The sequence below is a fragment of the Rhinolophus ferrumequinum genome, chromosome 14, assembly GCF_004115265.2.
Source record: "Rhinolophus ferrumequinum isolate MPI-CBG mRhiFer1 chromosome 14, mRhiFer1_v1.p, whole genome shotgun sequence".
Classification (NCBI taxonomy): Eukaryota; Metazoa; Chordata; class Mammalia; order Chiroptera; family Rhinolophidae; genus Rhinolophus; species Rhinolophus ferrumequinum.
In genome coordinates, this window is record NC_046297.1 from 21,231,942 (window position 1) to 21,259,040 (window position 27,099).

The 27,099-nt window shown below is 36.8% G+C and overlaps 1 protein-coding gene across 1 annotated transcript; it reads left to right on the top strand.

The window, feature by feature from the left end:
* Nucleotides 1-307: 307 nt before the first annotated feature.
* BPNT2 (3'(2'), 5'-bisphosphate nucleotidase 2) lies at nt 308-27,099 on the top strand. The gene is made up of 5 exons (XM_033126166.1): nt 308-834; nt 12,988-13,150; nt 14,689-14,784; nt 22,239-22,400; nt 23,877-27,099. The coding sequence occupies exons 1-5, from the start codon at nt 448-450 to the stop codon at nt 24,146-24,148; spliced, it is 1,080 nt and encodes a 359-aa protein (XP_032982057.1). The 5' UTR covers nt 308-447; the 3' UTR covers nt 24,149-27,099.

Sequence of the window (27,099 nt, forward strand, 5' to 3'; positions counted from 1 at the left end):
CCAGGAGGGGTGTGAAAACCCAAATGCTGCGGGACCCCAACAAAAGGAGGCAGCGCAGTCCAGGACCTCCCGGAGCACTTGGCCGGCCGCCTCGCCCCATCATCGTCCCGCCCCGAGGGAGGAGCCCATCTCGCCCCGCCCCTCGCGTAACCCGGATACATACCCACGCTACCCTTTCACCTCCCGGCAGTTGGCTAACGTGGACGTGAGGCTCGTTGGCCGGCTGAGGAGCTGGGGCCGCGCGGCCCCGGGGAGTTGGGCACGCGGAGGACGACTGTGTCCTTGCCGGCACGGCTCCGCCTTTCCCAGGAAGGAGCGATGGGGCGCGCGGGCGCCGGGGAGCGGGCGCCGGTGTAGTACTCGCGGCGCCTGGACTGGGAGCGCGGCGGCGGTGGGCGCCCGGAGGCCTGTAAGGGCCCCTGCCCCGAGCACCCGGCCTCCGGCGTCATGGCCCCCATGGGCATCCGCCTTTCCCCGCTGGGGGTGGCCGTGTTTTGTTTGCTGGGGCTCGGCGTGCTGTACCACCTCTACTCGGGCTTCCTGGCCGGCCGCTTCAGCCTCTTCGGCCTGGGCGGCGAGCCCGGCGGCGGCGCGGCGGGGCCGGTGGCCGCGGCGGACGGGGGCACCGTGGACCTGCGCGAGATGCTGGCTGTGTCGGTGCTGGCCGCCGTCCGCGGTGGCGACGAAGTGAGGCGTGTTCGCGAGAGCAACGTCCTCCACGAGAAATCCAAGGGGAAGACGCGCGAGGGAGCGGACGACAAGATGACCAGTGGGGACGTACTGTCCAACCGCAAGATGTTCTACCTGCTGAAGACTGCCTTCCCTAACGTGCAGGTGGGTGCCGCGAGCGGCGGGAACGGACGGGCGGAGAGCTCGTGCCAGGGGGCAGGGGCGCCGTGGAACGTGTCCCAGCACGCAGACTCCTCCCAACAGCCTCAGGTTGTGGGGCTTTGGTTCCCATTTTACAGATGTGGATGGAGATTGAGACGCAGAACTTTAGGTGCTCAAGGTCATACAAACAGTTCGTAGAAGAGCTGGATGAAATTGCAGGCAGTCTGACTCAGGGCCCATGCCCCTCTGTCCCCTTCCCAGGTGTCTGTGCGACTTTAGACCCGGGATCAGGAGCTCAGGGTTCTGGGTGGGCTTTCATGTCGAAAGGCTGAGAAAGTTAACCGCTCCCTGCCTCAGGCTTTTCTGTAAAATGAAAGAGTTGGGCTAGAACCCACAAGGCCCTCTAGCCTTCCTTGATTTAATTACTGGAAGAGTCGTGACTAGAATACCGGTTTTCTGGCCGACCTGCTAGGAGTCAGCTGAAGGCCAAGAACTGTGGAACTGTTGCTGTGGAGCTGTTTGCTGTATGCAAGGCGTTTGTGGGGGTGTGCTCATGATTTACTTTAGCTGTAGTGTTATCAGGACCCTCTTAATGGCATATATTTTGAGGGCCCTTTAAGGAAAGGAAGTTGCTGAAAATGTATTTTCCAGCAACTTCCTTTCAACCGCCTATCCCTTATTTACAACAGAAAACAAGAATTTAAGAGCGTTTGCCTTTTCTTTCGGTAGGTTTCTGGTAAGGAATTGATATTTTCTTAGGGGAATCCAGACATTTTGTATTTGCTGTTAATACTTCATTTCAGTGGAGCTGCTATTGAATGAATAAAGCTTTTTAAAACGTATTACAAATTCCAGAGGAAGAGCTCTACATAGTGTAGCAGTACTTTATAAATGCATGTCTTAACTTACCTAACAGTAGGTTTTGGCTACTGGGAAGAAAAATTGTTTCTAGTGGAATTTAATTAATTAGATAAACAGTGAAATCTACCCTGGCTTCTTTGAAAGGTCTAACCTTTTACTGTTCTTGAAAGAGTTAGGAGAGGATTGTCTTTGTAGAATTAAGTATATGTCTTGTGTGATCCTCCCTTTAGTCTGTCATGTTATTGCTGTGATTTTCTTTTTCTTTCCACCTGTCTTTTTTTCTTACTCTCTTTTCCTTTCCTTTAAAAAAATTGTTTTTGCAGCAGGAAGGAACATTGACTTTCATAATATGAGTTACTGAATACCAGATATAATTGACACAAGAATTCTCAAACAAAACTCACATTTTAACTTTTTCTTTTGCCCCACCCTGTTGTCATCACAGATAATACTTATATGTGTTGGCATCTAGATGTGAGACGTGCTTATAAAATATATTTTTCTCTCCTGCAAAATGCAGTGTTCTTCTTTAGAGTTTGTGGAAGATAACAGGAGTTTTCAGAGAAGTTGATGTATAATAGTTATAACAGTAGTAATAGTAATAATTTATTAAGTGTATTTTAGGTGTCCGGATACTGGCGACACAAAACTTCATTTGATCCTCAACAGCAACTTTAAGAAGTAAATTTTGTTTATGCCCACTTTAGAGATGGAAAATCTGAGGCTAAGGACAATTTACTACACCGTTTATATCAAATATCTAACTCTTTTTTTTAGCTAGATTTTTAGGAGACTTGTTAAAACAAAAAATGTAGAAACTTAAAAGCAATAATAGTGAAATATAGTAAGCAGAGTTGAATTTTTTTTTTTAGAGTAGAGACAAAAATAGTCTTAAATATTGAAAACATGTATCTGTATGCATGTATGTTCACATGCAAACTCCATCCCACGCCATCCCTGCCAAACCTTTTGCCTTGGGTAAATTCCACAGGATTCTGAGTTTGCTTTCTCACTCATTAGCAAACACTAAGGGAATAGCTGCCAAGGATAGTGAGCTGCATTTTATTAAACACAAAAGCTAAGATTTTGAAATTGCAGATGTTGAAATCTCTTCCTTTATATAAAATAGCTTTTTTTTCCTTGTGACTGAATGTTTGCACGTACATCTTTAGTGTTCACGTTGGATGGTGATTGGTGGAATAGAGTGGGTTATGTTCATTTATATAATGGTAAAATAGGATGGTGTCATGTTGAGCTATCTCCTTTTGTCACTATGTTGTTAGACTAGAGGCCAAATGTTGCTAGAAAATCTTTGACTCACAGAGATTCATTTAATGGTCTGAGAATCATTTCAGGTCTGTCTAATTCTCTATGTAAGGTAGTATAGGAGGTATAACTATAGGAGATACTATTAACTACAATGTTTGGAATGATTGGAAGGGCTCAGGGTAGATGCTTAGAGAATAGTTTAGATGGGGTAGACCAGTTAGGAGACTTTTTCAAGTGAGAGATGATATTTGAATTGGAGTTATGGTTGTGGACAAGATAGATGTGGAAGGATATGAGAATTTCAAGGGATGTGTCAAAAATGACTCCTCTGTTTCTGGGACTTGCACACTTGGTGTTTTGCTGGTGGTGAAGTGGAGTGGGGGATGACAAGTACAGGAGGAAGATTATGAGTGCCATCTTAAACTTGGAGATGCTTTTGATATGTTCAAGGAGACATGTTAAGGAGGTAGTTTAATATATGGCTCTGAAACTTTGAAGAGACATCTGAACTAGAAATACAAGTTTGTAAGCCATCAGTGAGTATTGTGATATTAATGGAAACCAGTTGTGGACAGGATTGCTTAGTGAAAAAATATTGTGTGAAAGGGTAAGGTGAGGGCCTAGGGCCAAGGATAACAGACTGAAAATACCATTTAATAAGAACAGTAGCAGCCAACTTTTATTAAGTACTTATTGTGTGTTAAGCGCTGTACTGTTTGTTTTTACCTTTTCTATTTTATTGATTCATCCAAAGAAGTCTCTACAGAGATATATCATCCACTTTTTAGTAATGAGTAACTGCAGCTCAGAAAGATTAAGTGACTAGCCTAGGTAAGTCACATACCCAATAAATCAAGGTGCTGGAATTCCTATGATAGAACACATACTCTTAATAATGGTTCTGTATGTAGGTCATCGGTAAACTTTGTGAGTGCTTGCTTACGGGGAACAAAGCAAAATTGAAAACGATGAGAGGTAAAGAAATGGAGACAGTGAGTAAGGACAGGTCTTTCAAAAAATTGGGCTCTGAGGAACTTGGCTGGGGTGTTACATGAGACTACAAGAAGGTTCTATAGGGGGGCGTTGTTTGTTTTTGGTGTGTTTTTAAGATGTGAGACACGAGAGCATGTTTAATTATTTATAGAGATATATTTGAGAAATAGTAGTTAGTTGATACTGAAAGCCTTCTGAAAAAGTAGAAGGAGAATAAGACAAAACAATGTTTATCCATTTAGAAAATAGTTATTGAATAACTGCTGTGTTATAGGCACAGTGTGAGCCATTATACCCAAAAATTTATTAGGATTTAATGATTTACGGAGAAGTGTAGTAAATAGTACCTTCTTAAGGCATTAACCAAAAGCCTCTTTTACCCCAAAGTAACTGAACTGTCATGTGAATAGCATTAATTGTGTTTTGGGGTCTTGATTTCTTATTCTTTAATTCCCTGTTGAGAAGTGGGACAGATAGGCAGTAGCAATGCAGAAGGGAGAGTAGATTGAGTGGAAAGGGATTGTGGAGAAGAAATGAAACTATATTAGTGAAGAATAATATTGTCAGTCAAGAAGTATTTATTTAGCATCTATTGTTAAGGCATTGGTTTAGGCAGTGGGAATGAGGCTACAGTAATGAAGGAAACTGTCTTTGAACTCACAGAACTTATGTTCTAGTACGGGGTGTCCAAACATTTTTCAACGTTTTTTACCAAGGGCCATATGCCGTAAAATACACAAACAGCCGGGCCACTCACTCGAGGTGAAGTGTGAAGTACGTATTGCCTCACCTGGTTTATTTAAGTAAACTAAATATATTTTTGGAATTTGCTGTAGGCCAATTAACAATGGATTGCGGGCTGCACTTGGCCCGAGGGCCGCAGTTTGGACACCCCTGTTATAGTAGGTTAAGATAGATAGATTGTAAACAAATGAGTTGATAGATTGTAAACAAATGAGTTGATTTCATCTTGATACTGGCTTTGAAGAAGAAACAATAAGAACATATGGAAAAAGTGACTGGGGGAATCCTGCTTTGGCCATGGTAGCCAGGGAAAGCCACTTTAAGGAACTATCATTTGAGCTGAGAGCTAAATGATAAAAAGCAGACTATCATGCAGAGATTTGGGGAAAGGGTATATGAGCAGAAGAGTGCAAGTACAGGTTACAAAGGTCCTGAGGCCATGAGACCAGAAGACGAATAAGTCTGTACCAGTAAGTGCCAGTACAGAAAGTTTACTGGGGCCGGATCATCCAACCTTGCCTTACAGATGATGGTAAGCAGTCTGGATTTTATCTCGTGTAATGAGAAATTGTTGGAAGGTTTTAAGCAGGGAGTGACACAGTCTGATTTTGGAAGAGGCAGGTTGCTGAGTTGAGGAGAGAAGCTCCATAAAAGCAATGAGTTTTGTCTGTTTTTATCATTATTATATCCCAGTACCCATACAGTTTAGGATATGTAGTCATTAAAGAGTTGTTGAATGAGTGAATAAATCAGAGAATGCACTATAGGAAGCAAGACAATAAAAGACTATTTTAGGAATCCAGATGAGGGGTAGATGGCAGTTTTAACCAGGAATTTCTTAGTGTACGTAGTGACATGTATTTAGAATTGGGAGGTAGAATTTCTAGGACTTACTTTACTGCCTGATTAAATGTGGAATGTGGGATAGAATTCAGGAAGACTTATGTTTTGACCTTAGCAGCTGTTTGTAAGCCCATTTACAATGGTGGATAGTGGATTTATTAAATTTGTCGGTGTGTAATGGTGTAGTAGCAGATTATAAATAGTTGTACAAAAGCAGATCAGCTAATTGTGCTGCTGATCTTGTTCTCAGTTTTTTCTCCCTTACCTGACATTCAGAGAGGATCTTTTCAAATATAGTTCCATAATTTTTAATTCATACTCAGTTGAAAGGATATGGAGAAGCTGACTTGAATTCTAGTCAGAAATCTTCATTATGAGATGCAGTAGTTGCCACACAGACTTTGCACTGCATTTTTGTAAACTGGAGTGACTGAGACACAGAGAGTGTGTTTTATTTTCTGGGATTTATTTTTGTTTTAAGTTTATTTTGTGATTTTTGCATGGTGTTACTCTTAAATTCATTGATCTGTGGTAGCCTAGCATTGTTATTAAGAGTGTAAACTCTAAAGCCAAAATGCTTTAGAGTGACGTCTTCAGGATGGCAGAAGATGAGTTGTCTACTGTCATTCCCTCACAGAACATAGATTTTGCCCATTACCCATGAACAAGAGTACCTCTGTGAGAGTCTGGGAGTCCAGTGGAGAAGCTCCAGCAAAAAGCTCTCAGCACTTGGCCTTTTTGTGGGATTGAGATAAGGCCTACAGTTACCCTCCAAGAGGAACTGAGAAGTGTGGGGAAAGCACATCCAAATAAAAAGTCTGAGAAAGCTTCAAAGTCCCTAGTCAGACTACCTGGTGAAGGTAGTTCTCTCCCAAAGTCACTCAGCAAAGACTGTAGGAGGTGACTGCTTCTTCAGATGCGAAGACAGCAATGCAAGACTTCAAGGAAAACAGAAAAATCAAGGAAACAGGACACCACCAAAGGAACATGATGATTTCCCAGTAACCAACCTGAAACAAATGGAGATCTACAAATTGCCTGACAAAGAATTCAAAATAATTGTTTTAAAGATGTTCAATGAGCTGTGAGAACATAGATAGACAACTCAAAGAAATCAGGAAAATAATGCATGAACAAAATGAGAGGTTCTACAGAGAGATGGAAGTCATTAAAAAGATAGAAATTTTAGGGCTTAAGAATACAGTGAATAAAACTTTAAATGTAATGCAGAGAATCAGCAGAACACGTTATCAAGCAGAAGAAAGGATCTGTGAACTCAAAAACAGATCATTTGAAATTATTCAGTCAAAGGAGTACAAAAAGAACTAAAAGAATGAAGAACGCCTATATGAATTATAGGGAACCACCAAGTGAAACTGTTCACATTTTGGGAATTCCAGAAGGAGAAGAGAGAGAAAAGAGCAGCTAGTTTATTCAAAGGAATAATCGCTGAAAACTCCCCAAATCTGTGGAGAGATATGGACATCCAGGTTCGTGAAGCTCATAGATCCACAGACAGATTCAACTCAAAGAGGATTTTATTGAGACACATTATATTAAAACTCAAAAATCCAAGACAGAATTTTGAAAGCATCAAGATCTAACAGACATATACAGACCTTATTCCACCCAGCAGCAGTAGAATATACATTCTTGCAAAGAACACAAAGCATTCTCCAAGATAGATCATATGTTAGGACAGAAAACAAGTCTTAACAAATTGAGGAAGGATGCAATTATATAAAGCACTTTTCTACTCACAATGGTGTAAAACTAGAAGTCAGTAACAGGAAGAAAGCTTAGAAAATTCCAAATATGTAAAAATTATACAACATACCACTGAACAACTAATGGGTCAAAGGGAAATGAAAAAAATATCTTGAAATGAACAAAAATGGAAGCGCAACATAGCAAAGCTTCTGGGATGCTGCTAAAGCAGTTCTAAAAGGGAAGTTCATATTGGTAAATTAAGCCTACATTAAGAAAAAAGAAAGATGTAAAATATGAAAAACAAACCCAACTTATAACTCAAAGGACTAGAAAAAGAACAACCAAAATGAGCAGAATGAAGGAAAAAACAAAGATCAGAGCAGAAATAAATGAAACAGAGACTAGAAAGACAATAGAAAATATCAACTAATTTGGTTTCTTTAAATGATAAAATTGACAAACCTGTAGCTAGACTAAGATAAAAAGAGAGAACAGATACATAAAATTCAAAAATTAAAGCCTAGATATTACACCTGATACTGCAGAATACAAAGGATCATAAGACACAATTATGAACAATTATATGCCAATAAACTGGATGAAACTGAGAAGAAATAGATAAATTCCTAGAAACATATAATCTCTGAGACTGAATCATGAAGAAATAGAGTATCTGAATAGGCCTGTAACAAGTAAGGGTACTGAATCATTAAAAATCTCCCACCCAACAAGGAAAACTCCAGGACCAGATGGCTTTATGAGTGAATTCTACCAAACATTTAAAGAATAATTAATACCAATTCTTCTCAAATGCTCCCAAAAAATTGAAGAGGATGGAACACTTCCAAACTTAATTTATGCTGCCAGCATTACCTTGATACCAAAGCCAGACGAGGACACTGCAAGAAAAGAAAGTTATAGGCCAATATCCCTGATGAACATATATGCAAAAGTTCTCAACAAAATACTAGCAAACTGACTTTAACAGCACCTTAAAAGGATCATACACCATGATCAAGTGGAATTTATCCCTGGGATGTAAGGACGAACGAAAGATAAAAATCGTATGGTCATCTCAATAGATGTAGAAAAGGCATTTGACAAAATTTAACATCCTTTATAAACCCTCAACGAATTATGTATAGAAAGAATATACCGTAACATTAAAGGTCAAGTATGACAAGCCCACAGCTAAAATGTTCAGTGGTGCAAAGCTAAAAGCTTTTCCTTTAAGATGAGGAACAAGACAAGGATGCATATTCTCACCAATTCTATTGAACATACCAGTGGAAGACCTAGCCAGAGCAATTAGGTAGGTAATAGAAATAAAATGCATCCAAATTGGGAAGGAAGAAGTAGAATTATCTCTGTTTGCAGATGATGTAATCTTACATGTAGAAAACCCTAAAGATTCCACCAAAGTACTGTTAGAACTATTAAGTGGATTCAGTAAAGTTGCAGGATACAAAATCAGTATACAAAAATCAGTTCTGTTTCAATACACAATGGATTCCATAGTAGCTGAAAGAGAAGAAAACAATTCCACATACGATAACAGCAAAAACAATAAAATACAATAAAAACTTAACCAAGTCACTGAAAGACCTGTGTACCGAAAATTATAAGAAATTGATGAAAGAAATTGAAGACACAAATGCGAGGGTATTGCATGTGCTTTGATCAGAAGAATTAATATTGTTAAAATGTCCATACTACCCAAAGCAATCTGCAGATTCAGTGTAATCCCTATCAAAATTACAGTGGCATTTTTTTTTCCAAAGAAATAGAACAAACCCTCCTAAAAAATTGTATGGAGTCACAAAAGATCCAAGTAGCCAAAGCAATTTTAAGAAGAACAAAGCCAGAGGCATCACACTTTCTGATTTCAAATTATATTACAAAGCTTAAGTAATCAAAACAACATTGTACTAGCATAAAAAAAAATACACATAAACCAGTGGAATCGAATATAGAGTTTAGAAATAAACCCACACATACATTCAGCTAATCTCTGACAAGGCACCAATAGCACACCATTGAGAAAATATAGTCTCTTCAATAAACGGTACTGGAAAAACTTGTTAACCATGTGCAAAAGAATAAAACTGGACCTGTCTTCCACCACTCAACAGAAATTAACTCAAAATGCATTAAAAATTTAAATGTAACAGATGAAACCATAAAGCTCTTTGATGTTTGTCGAAACAATTATTACTTTTTTTTTTCTTTTGGATATTACACCAGAAGCAGAGAAAACAAAACCAAAAATAAACAAGTAGGACAACATCAAACTAAAAAGCTGAACAGCTAAATGAAAAGGCAACCTATGGAATGGCAGAAAATATTTGCGAACTATATAGTCTTTGGTAAAGGGCTAATATCTAAAATACATAAGAAACTCATTCAACTAAATAGCAAAAGAATACATAATCTGGTTTAAAAATTGGCAAAGGACCTGAATAGATGTTTTTCCAAAGAAGACATGCAAATGGCATTCAGTTATATGAAAAGGTGCTTAACATCCCTAATTAACAGGAAAATACAAACCAAAACCACAATGAGATATCACTTCACACTTTTTAGGTTGGCTGTTACCAAGTAGACAAGTGTTGACAAGGATGTGGAGAAAAGGGAACCCTTTTACATTGTTGTTGGGATTGTTAAATTGGTGTAGCCATTACGGAAAACTGGAGTTTCTACCATAGAACTACCATGTGATCCGGCAATCTCACTTCTGGATAAAGAGCTGAATGAAGTGAAATCAGTATTTCAAGATACCTGCACTCCCATATTCATTATAGAAATATAGAAATGTTCACAATAGCCAAAATATGGAAACAACAGGATGGTAAGTGCCTATTGATAGATGAATACGTAGATAAAGAAGATGTACACACACACACACACACACACACACACACACACAGAGGAATGTTATTTAGCTATTTTAGTTTTAATATTAAATTTAAAAATCCTGCCATTTGGGATAACATGGATGAATCTGGAGGGCATTATGTTAAATGAATTAAGCCAAACAGGGAAAGACAGATATTGCATGGTATCGCTTATGTGTGAAATTAAAAAAAAAAATTGAACTCATAGAAACAGTGAGTGTAGAATGGTGGTTGCCAGAGTCTAGGGGGTGGGGGAAATGGGGAGATGTTCCTCAAAGTGTACAGACTTTCAGTTGTAACTGAGTAAGTTTTGAGGATCTAACGTACAGCAAGGGGACTATGGTTAATAACACTGTATTATATACTTGAAATTTGCTTCAAGAGTAGATCTCAAGTGTCTCACCACAAAGGAAAAAAGTAAATTGGTGAGGTGATGGATGCATTAATTAGCTTCATTGTAATCATTTCAGTATATGCACATATCAAATCATCATGTTGTACACTTTAAATGTACAACTTTATTTGTCAATTATACCTCAGTGAAGCCATGGTGGGGAGGAGCTAAAATATGGCACCAGTGCCTCATCTTAATTATTCTAGCATTAAAATAAGCTCTGATATATATAGTGGGGTAAAGAAAGTCACCCCACTATAATACTCTTTTTTTCTCTTTTTCTCCCCAGAGTATCATGACTTTTTCTAGCTTTTTGCTCTTGCATTTTATTAAATTGCTGTGTAAATTTTTTTTTAAATGGCTTGTCCTATTTCCAAGAAAGGGTAAAAAAAAACCTGTAGGGGTTTCGATTGGACTTACGTTAAATTTGTAGTTTACTGAGAATTGACATCTTTACCATTTTTTAAAAGTTATTAAGTGTTTTTTAAATATAGTTTTAATTTCTTGATAACGTTTTTGCAAATATTGGGTACGTTTATTTCCAGGTAACTTATTTTTTGTTGTTAGGTTTCCTTTTTTTTATGTTAAATATTTTTGATATTTGTTGTTGGTGTATAAAAATGCAGTTGTTTGATAGTTATTGATCTAGCAACTTGGCTATATTCTGTTATTATTCTGTAATTTATCCACAAGTTCTTTTGGATTTTCTCAATAATCAGCCATCAATTGCATAATATTAGGATTTTGCTTCTTCCTTTCCAATCCTTGCCCCACACCCCCACCCTTCTTTAGCTTTCTGCAGTGGCTAGGACTCTGCACGTTGGTATCAGTGGTTATGATGGAGGGTAACTGGCTCTGTCGTGCCTGCAGGGTCCTTTACCATGTGGCTCTCAGACCTCATCTCCAGCTCCTTTCTTGGCTCACTTGCTCTAGCCACGCTTGCCTCCTTGCTGTGCGCCAAATATACCAGGCACACTCCTACTTCAAGGCCTTAGCATTTTTTATTCCATGGGCTGTACTGTGCTTTCTCTAGATGCCTGCCAGGCTCACTTTTTTCAGATCTTCACTCTAATATCACCTTTTCAGTGTGGACTTCCTTACCTATCCTGTCATTTAAAAATAAACAACTTTAGTGCAATATGTTTTACATATTATATAATTTGCCCATTTCAAATATCCAATTCAGTAGTTTTTTTATAGATTTGCCGACTTGTGCAATCATTGTCATTAGTCAGTTTTAGAACATTTCATCACCTTAATATCCCTGTGCCCATTTACTGCTAATCTGTGTTCTACTCCCTGCCCCAGGCAACCACTGATCTACTGTCTCCATAGATATACCTGTTCTAGACATTTCATATAAATGGAATCATCCAATGTGTAGTCTCTTGTGTCTGCTGCTTTCAGTTAGCATGTTTTTTGGTTCATCCATGCTGTAGTATGAATCAGTACTTCATTTCTTTTTATAGCTAAATAATATTCCATTGTGTGATGTACCACATTTTGTTAATCCATTCATCGGTTGATGGACATTTGGTAGTTTCCACTTTGGGGCTATTATGAATAATGATCCTAGTCACCCTATCTTAAAGAATAATCCTTTTACTCCTACAATATACTTCCTATTCTTCCCTACTTTATTTTTTCCTCCTTGCCACTCTCCAGCATACCACAGGGTTTAGTTATCTTGTTGGTTGCTTACCTCCTTCACTAGAATCTAAGCTCCACAAGGGCAGAGATCTTTATCGCACGTTGATCACCATTTTACATTATGACGTGGCACTGTGTCAGGCATATTGTAAACAATCAGTAAACATTTACTAAATCAATAAAGGAAAAAGTGAATGGATGAATTGGATGTTTACTATACTCTGCACTAAAATGTTTCATTACTTAAGTGGCTTGGTGTTTCAAGAATATTACTATTTTTAACCTCTTCTATAAGAATTTGGGATATTTTGGGGTCCTTTGCAGAGATTGTTGACAGTTGTAGGGTTTTCACCCTGAATGACTTTTTGCTTATGTTCTGTCAGTGTTATAATTACTCTGGCACTGTAGCATGTGGTCTGGGCATGGTATCACATTCAGTATAAATATTAATACACTGATCTACTCTGGAAAGGGAGCTTGTCAGAAAGCACAGTAGCCTGTTTGTTTCTTTGATGCTTACTTTCTCTATATTTCTCTATATTTGGATTCTTTGTCTTGCTTAGACAATAAGCTAAGCTTGAACATTAGATTGGAAAGTACTTGAAGACAAGATGTTGCTGGAATTTCTTTTACATGTAGTTTTATTTTGCAATGAAATGCCTTGAAATAAACAAAAAAAAATTGGTTTATCTACTTTCAATTTATGTGATTTTTGTTTGAAGTGTTTCTTTTCTGCTTTTTCAGCTAGTGACTTTGTTTTACTTCAAACTTTTTAACTGTCAGCTATTTTTAATGCAGATAAATACGGAGGAACATGTGGATGCAACTGATCAGGAGGTTATCTTATGGGATCATAAAATTCCAGAGGACATCCTGAAGGAAATAGCCACCCCAAAAGAGGTACCAGCGGAAAGTGTTACTGTCTGGATCGACCCACTTGATGCTACACAGGAATATACGGGTAATTTTAAAATTAAAATTGATCTCAAACTTTAGATTGCCATTATATATCAGAGAACCAGAATTAAGGCAGGCAGTATATATGTGGTGATAGGTATTTTACCAAGCTAAAACATCTTTTCCAATTAGATTCTTTTAAGACAGAGAGCTGGATTAATGCAGAGTCATATGAACCATTTACACAGGATAGGTTATTATCAATGTTCCCCCCACAAAAAGAAAACCACTGTATTTATGCCATACTCAGTGATAGTGGCTTACTATGTTATGTCATTGATTCTTGTGTGAAGGGAAGTTTTTAGTAGTCACAACAAAATAGTTCCTATTTGACACCTGTTTATTCAGGTGTTCATTTATACAGAGGGTGCCAAAAAAAATGTATACACATTTTAAGAAAGGAAAAAACTGTATTAAAATTGTAATACTCAATATATATAATACCAATATCCAAAGATGAATACAAGTCATGTTTGACTTCTGCAATTACAAGAGGTGTTCAAAGTGGTGGTTACCATCAGCATAATTTTAATACAGTTTTTTCTTTCTTATAATGTGTATACATTTTTGGGCACTCTCTGTGTATTGAGGAATGTGTTATTGAGGTGTTTGTTTTTATGTAGCCAGAATACAATACCTGTGATAGTGGGAATTTCAATTTTATTACATATGAATCTATCATGGAAATTCAAAATAGTAAACTAAACCCTAGACACCAAGAGAGCAAGTAAGTAGCAAAACAGAATTACCACCCCATCCCCTTTTTTCATTCTTTTTTACCTAGTCCTAGCTCAGATTTAATTTCTGTGGACCCTCTCCCATGCCTTGTTTCTTACCTAGAGATAGCTAATGCTTGCCTTTCCTCTGTTCTCTTGGTATATACGTTAAACTTGCTTGCTTCTAGATGGTAAGTTCTGAATGTATGGGGCTTCTACTTTTTCACTTTTGTGTTCTAATGCTTAAGCACTGAACTTATCCCTTAACAGACAATAGGTAATAACTATTTGGAGAACAGGACGAAGACACTAAGTGTGCTATTCTAGCTGTTATAATAGCAACTGAAATTATAAAACAATATTTTTTCTATTAAGATAATAGGAATACAGAATATCGAGGAGTTTGTTTATAAAAAGTTTTCCCTAAACAGAGATTGGCCTGATCATATAATAGTGATAATACTTAGTAAGCACATCCCTTGTGCAGGAACTATTCTAAGTATTTAACTTGATTTTTAAATTTAATATTAAAATTAAAAATTATTTAAATTTATACCTAAAGATGGGTACTTAATTAGTGTCCATATTTTACAGATGAGGAAACAATTTAAATAATTTTCCCAAAGACATGCAGATAATAAAGCAGTAGGCTAGAAAAATAACCCAGCTAATTCATTTATAAAACCAAAACTCAACTATTTCCTTAAACTGGCTCTCATTGCCAGACTCTGTTGCTTGAGGGGGGGTTGCATTGTATCCTGAGTTTATATATGTTCCTTTGACAGTTGCGTGTTTTGTTTATTGGTTGGTTTTTTTTTTTTCACAGAGGATCTTCGAAAGTATGTCACTACTATGGTTTGTGTGGCTGTAAACGGTAAACCTGTGCTAGGAGTAATACATAAGCCATTTTCTGAATATACAGGTAAGAAATATGTTAGAGTAAGAATTAATGTTATTAAATCATTTGTCTGTACCGTGTTTCCCCAAAAATAAGACCTAACCGGAAAATAAGCCCTAGCATAATTTTTCAGGATGAACTCCCCTGAACATAAGCCCTAATGCGTCTTTTGGAGCAAAAAGTAATAAAAGATCCGGTCTTATTTTCGGGGAAGCATGGTACTACTTACCATCCTGTCAGAGTCTCAGCTGTAGCTCAGTAATTATTAGAGTCAGTCCCCTACCCTACCTTACCCCTTCACTGGCTACAGTGAGGAATTTATTGTTGGTACTCATAATACATGACAAAGCAGGGCTTTCTAAACTTTGTTTAGAGGATAGAGACTGTTTAATGAAGATGAGAGATTCTTAGTGTATAGGAATACATCTGGTTACGGACTCCCCAGCAGCTAAGGTCCTCTCTGTTTCTCTCATGCTGTTGCTGGACATAAGGTTTCTACCCACACCGCCCCAAGGGTTTGACCTATAAGTTGCATAAGTCACTTGGGCTCACATTCCATTGATCGAAACAGCTAGAACCCATCTACAAGGGAGGCTAAGAAATGTAGTCTTTATTTTCAGTGGCCATCCAAGCTAAAATTCAGGGATTCTGTCACTTGGGAAATAGGGAAAGTAGATATTGGAGTATAGTTTAGCAATACTGCTATACTTACTATAGCTCAGGAGGGAGAGACACAATTACTATCAGTATTCCCACTTACAGGTGAAAAAAATGAGACTCAGAAATTTAGTACATTCCTTATGCTCATCCAACTAAATTAGTGGAGAAGTCAACCCAGGAATTCTATGCTAATTAGTAAATTGCACTACTTTTATAATTCCATGGTTCCTAATATTTGTATGGTATTTAATAATTTGCAATATATTTAACATCTCATTTGAACCTTTCAGTAGATAACTCTGTGTGACAAGGAAAAATGTTTTTGTCTTTTTTTACTGATCATAAAAAGGGCTTAGCAGTTCTTACCATGAAAACGATACATTTCAAAATGTTGCTGTAAGAGCTAACCACTCCTTTTTCATATCTCACATTTGTTCAATATTTTCAGTTTATGAAGTGTACTTACATAAATTCACTTCAGCCTCAGAACAACTCTAGAAAGAACATAAAACAGGAATTATAGTCATTTTTTAAATAAAAAAGAACATGGACGCATAAAAGTTGAGTAAGCATGGGGCTTTAGTCTTTGATGCCCTCTCATTCTTTTGACAGTGTCTCTCATTGCCTCTTCTATACCAGTTAGGATTGCATTTAGCTGCATATAAAGTAAATCTGATTACAGTGGTTAAACAAGTAAGGGCTTTATTTTTCTCACCTAACAAGACGTCCAAAGAATAGGGTTTGTTCGGTGGCTTTGGTACCATTTAGCACCTGACTCCTCGTTTTGTTTTCTGTTCTTAGAAGATGACTTTTTGTTTACATGCTCAAAAAGATGGGTGCATCCAGTTACCATGGGTCTATTCTAGACAGGAAGAAAGAAAAATGAAGAGAGACAAAAAGATCATTTCCAGCTATTTTTTATATTATCTTGAAGCCCTCTGCTTCATTTCCTTGGCCAGATATCACATGGCACCCTTAGCTACAAACAGAGCCTACTACTCCAAAGAGAGTTAGAACCATTGTAAAGAAAATGTGGAGGAAATTGATATCTGATAGGCAAGTAGATTCACATTCTTTGGGCCCTAGTTTCCATATCTGTTCCTTTTAGCCAGGGAAATTGGGGTAATAAAATGCTCATTTTAAAAAATCTTTATTCCATAAAAATATGTATGATAAGGCTTACCTCCCTTAGAATAAAAAAGCTGAAAGGGGACAAGTTACGTTCTTCTCTGATGTAGCTGACTTGCCCAGCATGCTGGAACATAAGGTGCTTGCTTGCTGGTCAGCAAACATTCCACAAGAGTCAATAAGTCCTTAATTAGGTGTGGATTGACCTTCTATTCCTGGATCAAAGGTTTGTTTGGCTTGTGCCCTCTTGGACTGTTATTTTCAGATCCAGACTGTATATTGATGTTGACAGAGCACCACCTGTCAAATATTGTATGTTTACCAGAATTTAACTGCAATTGACTAATGAATGGGAGCTAGATACTATTGTTGGCAGCAGTTAGAGCAAAGCTGATCAGAATTCTTGTCAGATTTAACTAGAATTCACTGAGTGTAAAATTCTTAGAAGCAAGAGATGCTTCACTATTTTAGTGAAGTAATGTATAAGTGTAGTATATCCACTCAGTGAAAATTTGTAGCTATTAAAAATAAGTTATAACGTCTGAAGTCTGTAACAAAGTACCAACCCCTTTTTATTTCCTACTGTACTTTTTTTTTTTAGCATATAGAGAGAATAAACATTTGTTAGCTGTTATGTTACCTGATAACTATTACCTCATCATCAGTCATTAATATTTACGTAAGCACCTACTATATTTTTTAAGGTGATTGAAATAATTTTGTCCATGTAAGTGTTGTGACTGAATGTATTGAGTTTATGGAACATGAAATATATTTTTTAAAGTATTAAATTAGTAATTCTTACCTAAATTATTCTGGTACTATCTACTGAGATATACTGTCTTTATTTTCTTACACAATACTGACCTCTAGAGATAAAGCACTGTAAATTCACTTCTTAGTAATACTATATTTTTTAGATCATTTCTAAAAAGCATTTAGAGGATTTTTATTTTTCCCTTCTATTTCTTTTTCTTAAACTTTTATTATGAATAATTTCAAACAAACATAAAATTGTAATAAATTACCATATACAGTAGTACCCCCCTCATTGCAGTTTTGTGTTCTGTGGTTTCAGTTTACCGAGATCAACCACAGTCCAAAAATCTTAAATGGAAAATTTCAGAAATAAACAATTCATAAGTTTTGAATTGCTCTCCCTTTTGAGTAGTATGACGTCATGTCGTGTCGTCCTGCTCCATCCCACCCAGGATGTGAGTCGTCCTTTCGTCCCTCCTTTTATTCATGCTTCCCACCCATTGGTCACTGAGTAACTTTCTTGGTTACCAGAGAGAAAGAGACTACTTTCTCATAACTTTTATTACAGTCTATTGTTATAATTGTTCTATTTTATTATTAGTTGTTAGTCTCTTACTGTGCCTAATTTATAAATGATTATAGATATGCGTGTACACATACAAAAACAGTATAAAAAAGTGTTCTGTACTATCTGTGGTTTCAGGCATCCAGTGGGGGTCTTGGAATGTGTTCCCCTCAGATAAGGGGGACTACTGTTTCTACACAAAAACAGTACTATAAAGAAAATTAAAAATTATTCCCTAATTGATTGAATATTCATATTTCTCTCAATTATTTCTAAAATGGATTTTTAAAACTGGTTACTTCAAGCCAAGATGCAGACAAGCATTTCTTTTGGTTGTTATGTTGCATTCTTTTAATCTAGAACAACCACCTTCAGTCCCCTTTTCCCCATGACGTTGACTCCTTGAGGACACCACGTCAGTTTTCATAGAATGTCCAGCCTTTTGAAGTTTTCTATTTCCTCAGTTTTCTATTTGTCATTTAACTTATTTTTATGTCTTTTTCTTATGAAGTGCAAATTAGTTCTGGAGTCTTGATTGGATTAGGTTAAGCATTTTTGTGAAGACTACATTATAGATCTTCATGTACTTCCCTCTACATCATATTATGTGACATATAATATCTCACTATTGATGGTGGTCATGCCCAGATCTCTCAGTTATAAAATTATTTTGATTTTCTTGCTGCCAGCATGTAATCTGGAGAGATTTTGACACTATCAGAAATTGAGATTCTTTCATATAATAATTTTAAGATCTATTAAAGATGTAAAATGGGATATTCTGGGGTTTTTCCCTGCATATACTAGCTAGAATTCTTCTATAAAGGAAATTTCTCCATCAACTGAAGTTATTTGTTTATCTTGAAATGTCGTTCTTACAAGATAAATGTTTAACTCATTCCTTTACCAGTTTTCAAGTAAGGAGTTGGGGTGAAAACTATCTCCAGTGAAAATAAATGTTATTTGTTGGGGGAGAGCAGGCTTTCTTGGTTTTTTTATTTTGTTTTGTTTTTGTTTTTGTTTTGGTATAACTTTATGATTGCATACATTTTTATGTATTCGATGTGATTCAAACTACAGTTATTTTTTAAGTTAAATTTGTTTTTTTGTTGTTGCTCACTTTTCCTAACACCTTAATATATACCACTTCATGGTCCTTTTCTTTACCTATTATCTGTTGTTTCTCTCATATAAACAATTAAGTCAACTTATTTTAGCCTCCTTGACCACCATCCCATTTTAGTAAATCATATCTTTTTTTATGTGTGTATTTCTTTACTATTTAGCTCTTCAGATTTAAATGGTGTCCTTTGACTCTGACCAATCAACTATGAGATAACATTTACACATCTTTATTCTCCCACCTTTGTTCATATCTTTTGTTTCCTCTTAACTACAGTTAAATTCAGTGCTAACAAGCAATGCTTTTACTGAGAGTTCCTCAGTCATCTCTTGGTTGGATAAAGCTTGTTCTCAAATAGATTTCTTCCGGAGAACTAGCTCATGGATATGGTATTACCTGAGTTCTTACATGGTAAAATCTTTCACATTCTGTGATACTTGAAAGACCTCTTGGATAGTTATAAAATCTTTGGTTCATCCTGTATTTATTTCCTAGGGCTGCCATAACAAAAGACCACAGCTTAAAAACTACAGAAACTTACTCTCTCAAAATTCTGGAAGCCAGAAGTCTGACTGATACCAAGTTGTCAGAAGTGTCCTGCTCCCACTGAAAGCTCAAGGAGAGAATCCTTCCTTCCCTCTTCTAGCTTCTGGTGGCGCCAGGGAATCCTTGGAGTTCCTTGGTTTGTAGACACATCATTCCAGTCCATGCCTCTGTCTGCACGTTTCTTTGTATTTCTGTGTCGCCGCTTGTAAGAACACCAGTCAGTGAATTTAGGGCCCACCCTAATCCAGTGTGACCTCATCTTTAATTACATCTACAAAGACTGTATTTCAAAATGAGGTCACATTCTAAAAATTTTGGGTAGATATGAATTTTGTGGTAAGACACTATTCAACCCTCCATATTCCCTTTCTTCCTGGTTAACTGGTAGAAACTGTTGAACTGGTGTCATGGCTGTCTGGGCACATGTTCATTCTTGTTGGCAAAAGGATGATAACCTGATTTTCTTTCCTTTTAAGTGGCTTGGTCTTTTTGCCTGGAGAGCCAAATAAGTTTATCTTTAAAGTTTAATAATAGAATGATGATGTATCTCCGATTCGGTCTTGGCATTCTGATACCTACGTAGTATCTCGGTCAGTGTGGACATTTAGGTAGTCTTTTATTTCAGGGACATTTTCTTGAATTATCATTTTAAAGATTAGTTCTGTTTCATTATTTGTTTTTCTTTTTCAGGGACTCCTCACATATGTTTGCTGACTCTTCTTTCACTGGCTTCTATATCTGTCCCTTTCTCTCTGGTCCCTTTTATCTGTTTACTTTTTCATTTTTTGCTTTTCTCATTGCTTGCTGTGCTTTTGGACAAGTTCTTTGTGTATTCTGTGATTTAATGCAAAGTCTTCAGTGATTTTTGTGTTTTTTTTTTTTCAGTTTCTTTCCTGTATTATAGGAAGTTCCTATTTCATATCTTCCTATTGTTAGCTCATTTTTTCTTGAGTTGTTTTTTCTTTGTGTCATAGCATTCTTTTTTATTTTTTTGTTGCTTTTTATTCATGCTGTAATGTTGTGTTATAGTTTTCCCCTGCTTTGTAGAAATTTTCAATTAGTCTGAAATGTTTTAATCTTCATTCTCTGTGTTTTCTTCTGTGATTTTTCAATGGACATGCAGTTTTACATTTCTTAATCATATTTGGGCCAGCTACTATGGAATCCATTGGAGCGTGATGATTTTCAATTAAGGAGCCTCCTTTTCTGTTAGCCGGAAAAAGGCATTATCTTTATTTCAAGCACCTTTTTTTGTTTTCACATTTCTTCTTTCTCGTTTGATCTTTTGTTGGTCCAGTAGGGTCCTTATCTTCAACCTATTCCTTCTCTTTAGTTCTATTTTCTGTCTTCCAAGTTGTGTCTCTCTTGGAGAGACATCTAAAAGATGTCATATGTCCTCCAGTATGTTATTAAGACTTCACTTTTGGTTCCATGTCTTCTCCAAGACTCTTCTTCTCATTGCTCTATTGTCAAGTTCCTGGCCTGCTTTTAGTACTTCTCATTTTACATGGGACCTTTTCCTTCTGGGGAGAAATCCTGGCTGATGTTATCTGAGTTCTACCACCATAGATAGTCTTCTGACCTCTTGGCACTTCTGTGAAGCTCCCGCCATATTCCCCACACCGAAGTCAGTGGCAGCACTTACTCTGCTGATCTTGAGTATTTACTCCCCTTCTTTCTCATAAATTAGGGTTTAAGTTATCCTCTGTCTTCTACTTACAGGTATTGATTAAGGGTGTTTGTGTTTACTCTCTTTGTTGCAATGTGGGGTTTTTAGAAAGAAATGTGAGAAAAGTCTGAGAGACTGCCATTATCCTTGGGGAACTTAGAAACCCAGACTCAGTTAATTGTTTTTATTTTTTTCTGCAGCCAGGAATAAGTAGTAATGCAGCTGCTTTCCTTGCTAGCCATGGTGGGTTATAGTTACCCCACTGTGAGTGAATGCTAGAACAACACTAATTGGGAAAATTCTGAGTAAGTTGGTTTTGTTGTGTAGTTTGGTAGACAGTAAAGAAAACTTCTAAATCAAGGAAAACATTTCAAGCCATCTCTAGAGTCTCCTCACCTTCTTAAAAACGTCTACTCTATTTTAAAATCTAGATAGAGCTTTTTTTCTTTTTATGCTGTCTGATAGAGCAGATATGTAAACTTACCTCTTTAACAATTTTAAAATTTGAGTTATCCAGGGTACCTAGCTGTGCTTATGTCCCAGGTTGTCCCAGGTTGGGTTCACCAGGAATCAGACTTTGGTATGGAGATTAGCATGCGGGATATTTACTAGGGGCTATTTACTAGGGGCGCTCTTGGGATTACTTTTGTGAAAGGGAGGGAAGGAAACTGGATTAGGTACAGGAAGAAGTTAAGTTGCAATGGGATTCCAATGAAGATTCAGCCACCACCCCACCTGCGGCTCTGGAGCCTAGGAGTTGTTAAGCCAAGTATTTAATAGTTGTTATCTCTGGCTGGGCAAGATTATATGGTCTTTTTTTAGATTTGTCTTAACACATGCCTATTTTAATGTAAAAAAAAAACCCATGTTACTCTGTATTCAGAAAAAAAATAAAGTTTTCTGTTTTGGAAAAAATGTACAAGTAATTCTGTGGAAAAGGATTTTTTTCAGTCTTTCTTTGTACTTTGAGTTGTAGTTTTACAAACTTCAATACTCTAAATGGATATTATTATGTATTTGCTTTTCAGCTTGGGCAATGGTAGATGGTGGGTCAAATGTGAAAGCCCGCACTTCCTACGATGAGAAGACTCCAAAGATTGTTGTATCTCGCTCCCATTCAGGAATGGTCAAACAGGTTGCTCTTCAGACTTTTGGAAACCAGACTACAATTATCTCGGCTGGTGGCGCTGGTATGTTCCTTCTCCCCTACAATGCCTGTAAAGTGTTCCCAGCATGGTCAAGGCTTCTGTTAGGAGGAAGAAGTAGTTGCGCCGTACTTGGGAAGAAAATGAGAATGGACAGTGGACTTTCAAGACAGGCGTGGTCTCATCTTGGTTATTTCTAGGGTGGGATTTCAGTCACACATGCCTTCTTGTTAGAAACAATCTCCCAGTGGAAACGAACAACCTCACAATAGTGATTTCTATTCCTCGAATACTACAAAAGCATCTTCCTGCCAGTGATGTACCATCAGTGGTTGTTTTATATATGATCTGATTTCAAAATTACTGTCCTACTAGTTTAACTCTGGGAATATCAGGGAGAGAAGAAAAGTTCCAAGTATATTCGATGCTTCATATGGCAGAAGGATGCCAAGAATCATCGTGTTATTACAGTGGCTAATCCCTGGGTCACTTTTAACACCCCTGAACTCCTCAGCTTACGTGTCTGGGATGAGCCAGAGAGTCTAGTGCCCACATAGCTAGCTTAATGTATATTCTGTACTATTGTATTGCCTATGTTATAGATCAAGGATCAGCTGACTTTTTCTGAAAGGCCAGAAAGTATATATTATATTTTAGGCCTTGTGAGCCACATATGGTCTCTATTGCATATTATTCTTTGTTTTGTTTTGTTCTGTTTTTTTAAATCATCCTTTAAAAATATAAAAAGTGTTCATACCTCGAGGGCTATGTAAAAATAGGCTATGGCCTGGATTTGACACATGGGTCATTTGCCTACCCTAGTTTTGAATGCTGTTTAATGTCTTAGAAGTGTTTTATTTCAAATAAATAGCAAATAATGGTCAGAAATGTGTGTTTAAAAACCTTTTCAGCACAATAATAAAGGGAAAAGTAATGCTTATTAATTTTTAAGCCTAATAGTTTTAGATTACTGATTGCATATATCTGCCTTCCTTAATATCACTTTGTTATTTTCTTATAGACTCTCTGTTAGGTCGATTATGAAAAGTAATGGCCAGAATACTCAGTAGGAATGGGATAAACCAGATTCTAGACCCAGTTTCTTCTGTGGTTGTTTTGTTATTTTATTTTTAAACTTTGCCTCCTTATTAAGAGGAAGTAAGATAGTGTTATTTTGATTTCTTTCAAATCCCACCTTCCTAGATATTCAAGTGAAGCCTGTGGGTGTTAGTTGCAGCATAATATCCATAGAAAACATCCTGGATGTTTCATTTCATGAAAACAACCACAAAGATGTAAATTTTAAAAATTATAGACATGTATTTGGTTATACTTGAGAATACCTTAATAAGTTACTTTACAGTGTATTTTTTGCTCATTTGGTTTTAATGTCTGTGCTGTAACTTTTTAAAAAACTTTTAAAATGTTAGACTTAGCAGTTGCAAAGATAGTACAGAGAGCTCCTGAACAGCTTTCTAAATCCTTCCAACAGTAACCTAAATTCTGTGTTTTATCTTTTAGGTTATAAAGTTTTGGCACTCTTGGATGTGCCTGATAAGAGTCAAGAAAAAGCTGATCTATATATTCATGTGACATACATCAAAAAGTGGGATATATGTGCTGGCAATGCCATCTTAAAAGCCCTTGGGGGGCATATGACCACCCTGAGTGGTGAAGAAATCAGTTACACCGGTGCCGACGGCATTGAAGGTGGGCTCCTGGCCAGCATCAGAATGAACCACCAAGCTTTGGTACGAAAACTCCCAGATCTGGAGAAGACAGGACATAAATGAGCAAAGCTGATTACAGATCAGAGCTCTTCCAGAGCTGAATGGTCAGCCTGAAACGCTGGAGACTTCAAAGGATCAGTGGAGACTCTGCATGGTTAAGGCCATCCTGAACTTTTTAAAGTATTTATGAAGCATCAGAGACTTATTTTCCCTGTAATAGGATGCAAGATCAGGGAAGATGGGTTGCTTCGTGTCTCAAGTATTGTCTTTATTTTTGAGACTATTTTCGTACAGTTGTCATACACAAGGCATATATATATATATATATATGTACATATATATATATACATATATATATATTTGTGAATTACAATCTATAGCTGAGTCTATATTGTTGTGAGTCACCATTTCCACACATCATGAATCTTCACTGTTAGTACTTTCATATAGAATTGGGCTGAAGAAAGTATAGATTTCGTGTAGATGTTTAATGTTACTTTATGCTTAATATCTCATTTAAAATAAAGTGATTGGGGGTTTTTACCCCTAATTCAGATGGAAAGCACAAGAAGCCACACATTCATTAATATGCAACAAATGTTCTATTTATCTGTTAATGAAGATTTCTTATGGATTAAAATAGAGCTTAAATTGTTTTTATTTCTTTGAAATTTTAATAACAGGTTCACCAACTGATAGCGAATACAGATATATGATGGTTGCGTTATAATTTTTGCGTGTGTGTATGTGTGTGTGTGTGTGTGTGTGTTTTGTTTCTACAAGAAAAGTGTGTTTGTACTCATGGGTTCATCTTTTCTGCCATCTTGCTGTTGATTTTCATTTGCCCTATGGACAGTGCATGATTCCATCCTTTTCCTCTTGGCCAGCATTAGTCCTTAACATGTAAGGTTTGGATTAAGATTTCAGGGTTAGCACTAGCATTATAGTACGTTTTCTCATTAGGGACAAAATATGCTGTAAGGCACTACAGAAATATAAACAATTATTAATTGAAAGTTATTTGAGACTGTATGAATTGCGCTAGCTTTCATTATTTTCAAAAGATGTGTTTAAGTACTTTTTAAAAATTTTGCCAGGTTTGTGTATAGGGATTCTCTCATTATCAAGAATGAGTTATGGTTGCTTTTGCCATGGTTGCTTTTACCATTAATAAATGGATCTAACCTAACCAAACTCTCATAGTAGTAACTTTTGAGATAATTTATAGTTTCCCTTTAGAGTCAAATAATGAAGGTTAAAGTTACTTTTTGATGAATTAAAAAAATTTTTTCTCTTCAGTATGCAGAATCTGGTTGGAAGAAAGGTTGTGGCATACTCGCTGTGTCACTGTAATTAGAACCTTCTTTCTTTTGTGAACTATCACTGGGATGTCTGATTTCTCTCATGTGGTATCTGAAAGCTTCATGTATACAAACAAACCCTTATTTCATGGGACTTTGATGTCCTTGTATTCCATAATACACTGATAAGGAGAGGGATTTCTCATGGTTTCTTTCTTTACTTTCCTTCCTTCCTTTTTTTTTTTTTTTTTAACTTTTTAGCAGTAAAGCAACTTTCCATTTGTTTTCTTATCTTGGAGGTATAATTGACCAAAGAGTGGACATCCTCAGCGGGTGGAATGTGCATCCAGCTTTAGGTTTGCACATTACACTGTCCAAAGCCCTTTAACTCTTCATTAGGGAATTAAGCCTAGTATGATGCACACGTTTCCATCCAATCTCTAGCACCTGGTCACAAATCTTACAGAGTAGTGGGTCTCAGTGGGTAAGCTTTTGTTCAAAGTTTTGGTAGTAGGAACACTTGACATTTAAACAGGACTTAGGAGTTCTACGTCCTGAACAATATTGAAGACCTCATCTTTTTACTGTGCAATGACATAAAGGATTCCTTTTGTCTCAGGAGAGATGGCAAAAGGCATATGCTGTTTCCTGAGTCCTATAGTAGAAAAGCATTTGTGTCATTGTAAACATGTCAAAGTTAGGGAAATCTGACTGCCATAATGGGAAATGGGATTTAAATGGAATTTTTTTCCTCCAATATTACATTGGAAAGTTTATGATTTAATGGAAATGAAGCTAGTTCATCTTAGCAAGCATGATTGCTTTTGGTTTTATTTTTAATTTCATTGATCTGCATATAGATAATGACTGTGAAGGACTTATGTGCAAACATTGGCTGTCAGTTAAATGCATTATTTTTATAATTTATTGGGTATAGTCTAGTTACTAATGATTTTTAAGTGTTTATATAGAAAGTTCCATTAAAAACATTATTTTTGTTTCTAAAAGTCAATATACATTACAGAACTAATATAACTACAAAGAACAGTATTTATATTTATTTATGTGAGACATTATTATTCCAGAACATAGCAGTAAAACACCTTCATAAATAAGTGAGGCATATAACATCTCCCAGAATTACATAAATAAAATTTCTAAAATGTAGAAAAATCACTAGAGTTTACTTTTAGTGACCCTTAGCTCCCCAACTCCCGATTTTCCATTTCCCTCATCTTTGCCCTTATTTAGAGGATAATTTTCCCTTAAAATTGAGTTTTACACAATGAGTAAAAGCAGAGACATCAGTAATCACAGTAGCTGTCCCCTCCCTCTGCCTCTCTTCATTTCTACCTTGTTCCCTATCTCTCTAACCCATAATGTTCTTTTATTTCTGCTCCTCTTTCTTAACGTGTATACTCTTTCCCAGCACTTGTCCAGGAATTCTTTCCTAGACCTATTTGGTCAAGATTGGCTGCTGATAACTTACAGTAGAACTGAGACTCAAGTAAAATTCCCAGTGAGGGAGATCAGTCCTGGAGGAATCCTACTTGACCATTACTTTCCAAAAACTGCAAAAAGGAAAGGAAAGTCACTTGCAAAACCACAAAGCTCTAAGCTGTCAGGTCTAATTCAGTGCTTCTGTCTTTACAAAGCATTTTTTCCGACCCATCCTTCAAAGAATGAAAATGCAGAAAATACAAAAGAGTTGGA

Excerpts from the sequence above, each read along its gene's own strand:
- BPNT2 (XM_033126166.1), top strand. The coding sequence starts at position 448 with ATGGCCCCCATGGGCATCCGCCTTTCCCCGCTGGGGGTGGCCGTGTTT. Across the intron at positions 835-12,987 it reads CTGCCTTCCCTAACGTGCAG|ATAAATACGGAGGAACATGT; the intron begins GTGGGTGCCGCG and ends TTTTTAATGCAG. Across the intron at positions 22,401-23,876 it reads TATCTCGGCTGGTGGCGCTG|GTTATAAAGTTTTGGCACTC; the intron begins GTATGTTCCTTC and ends TTTATCTTTTAG.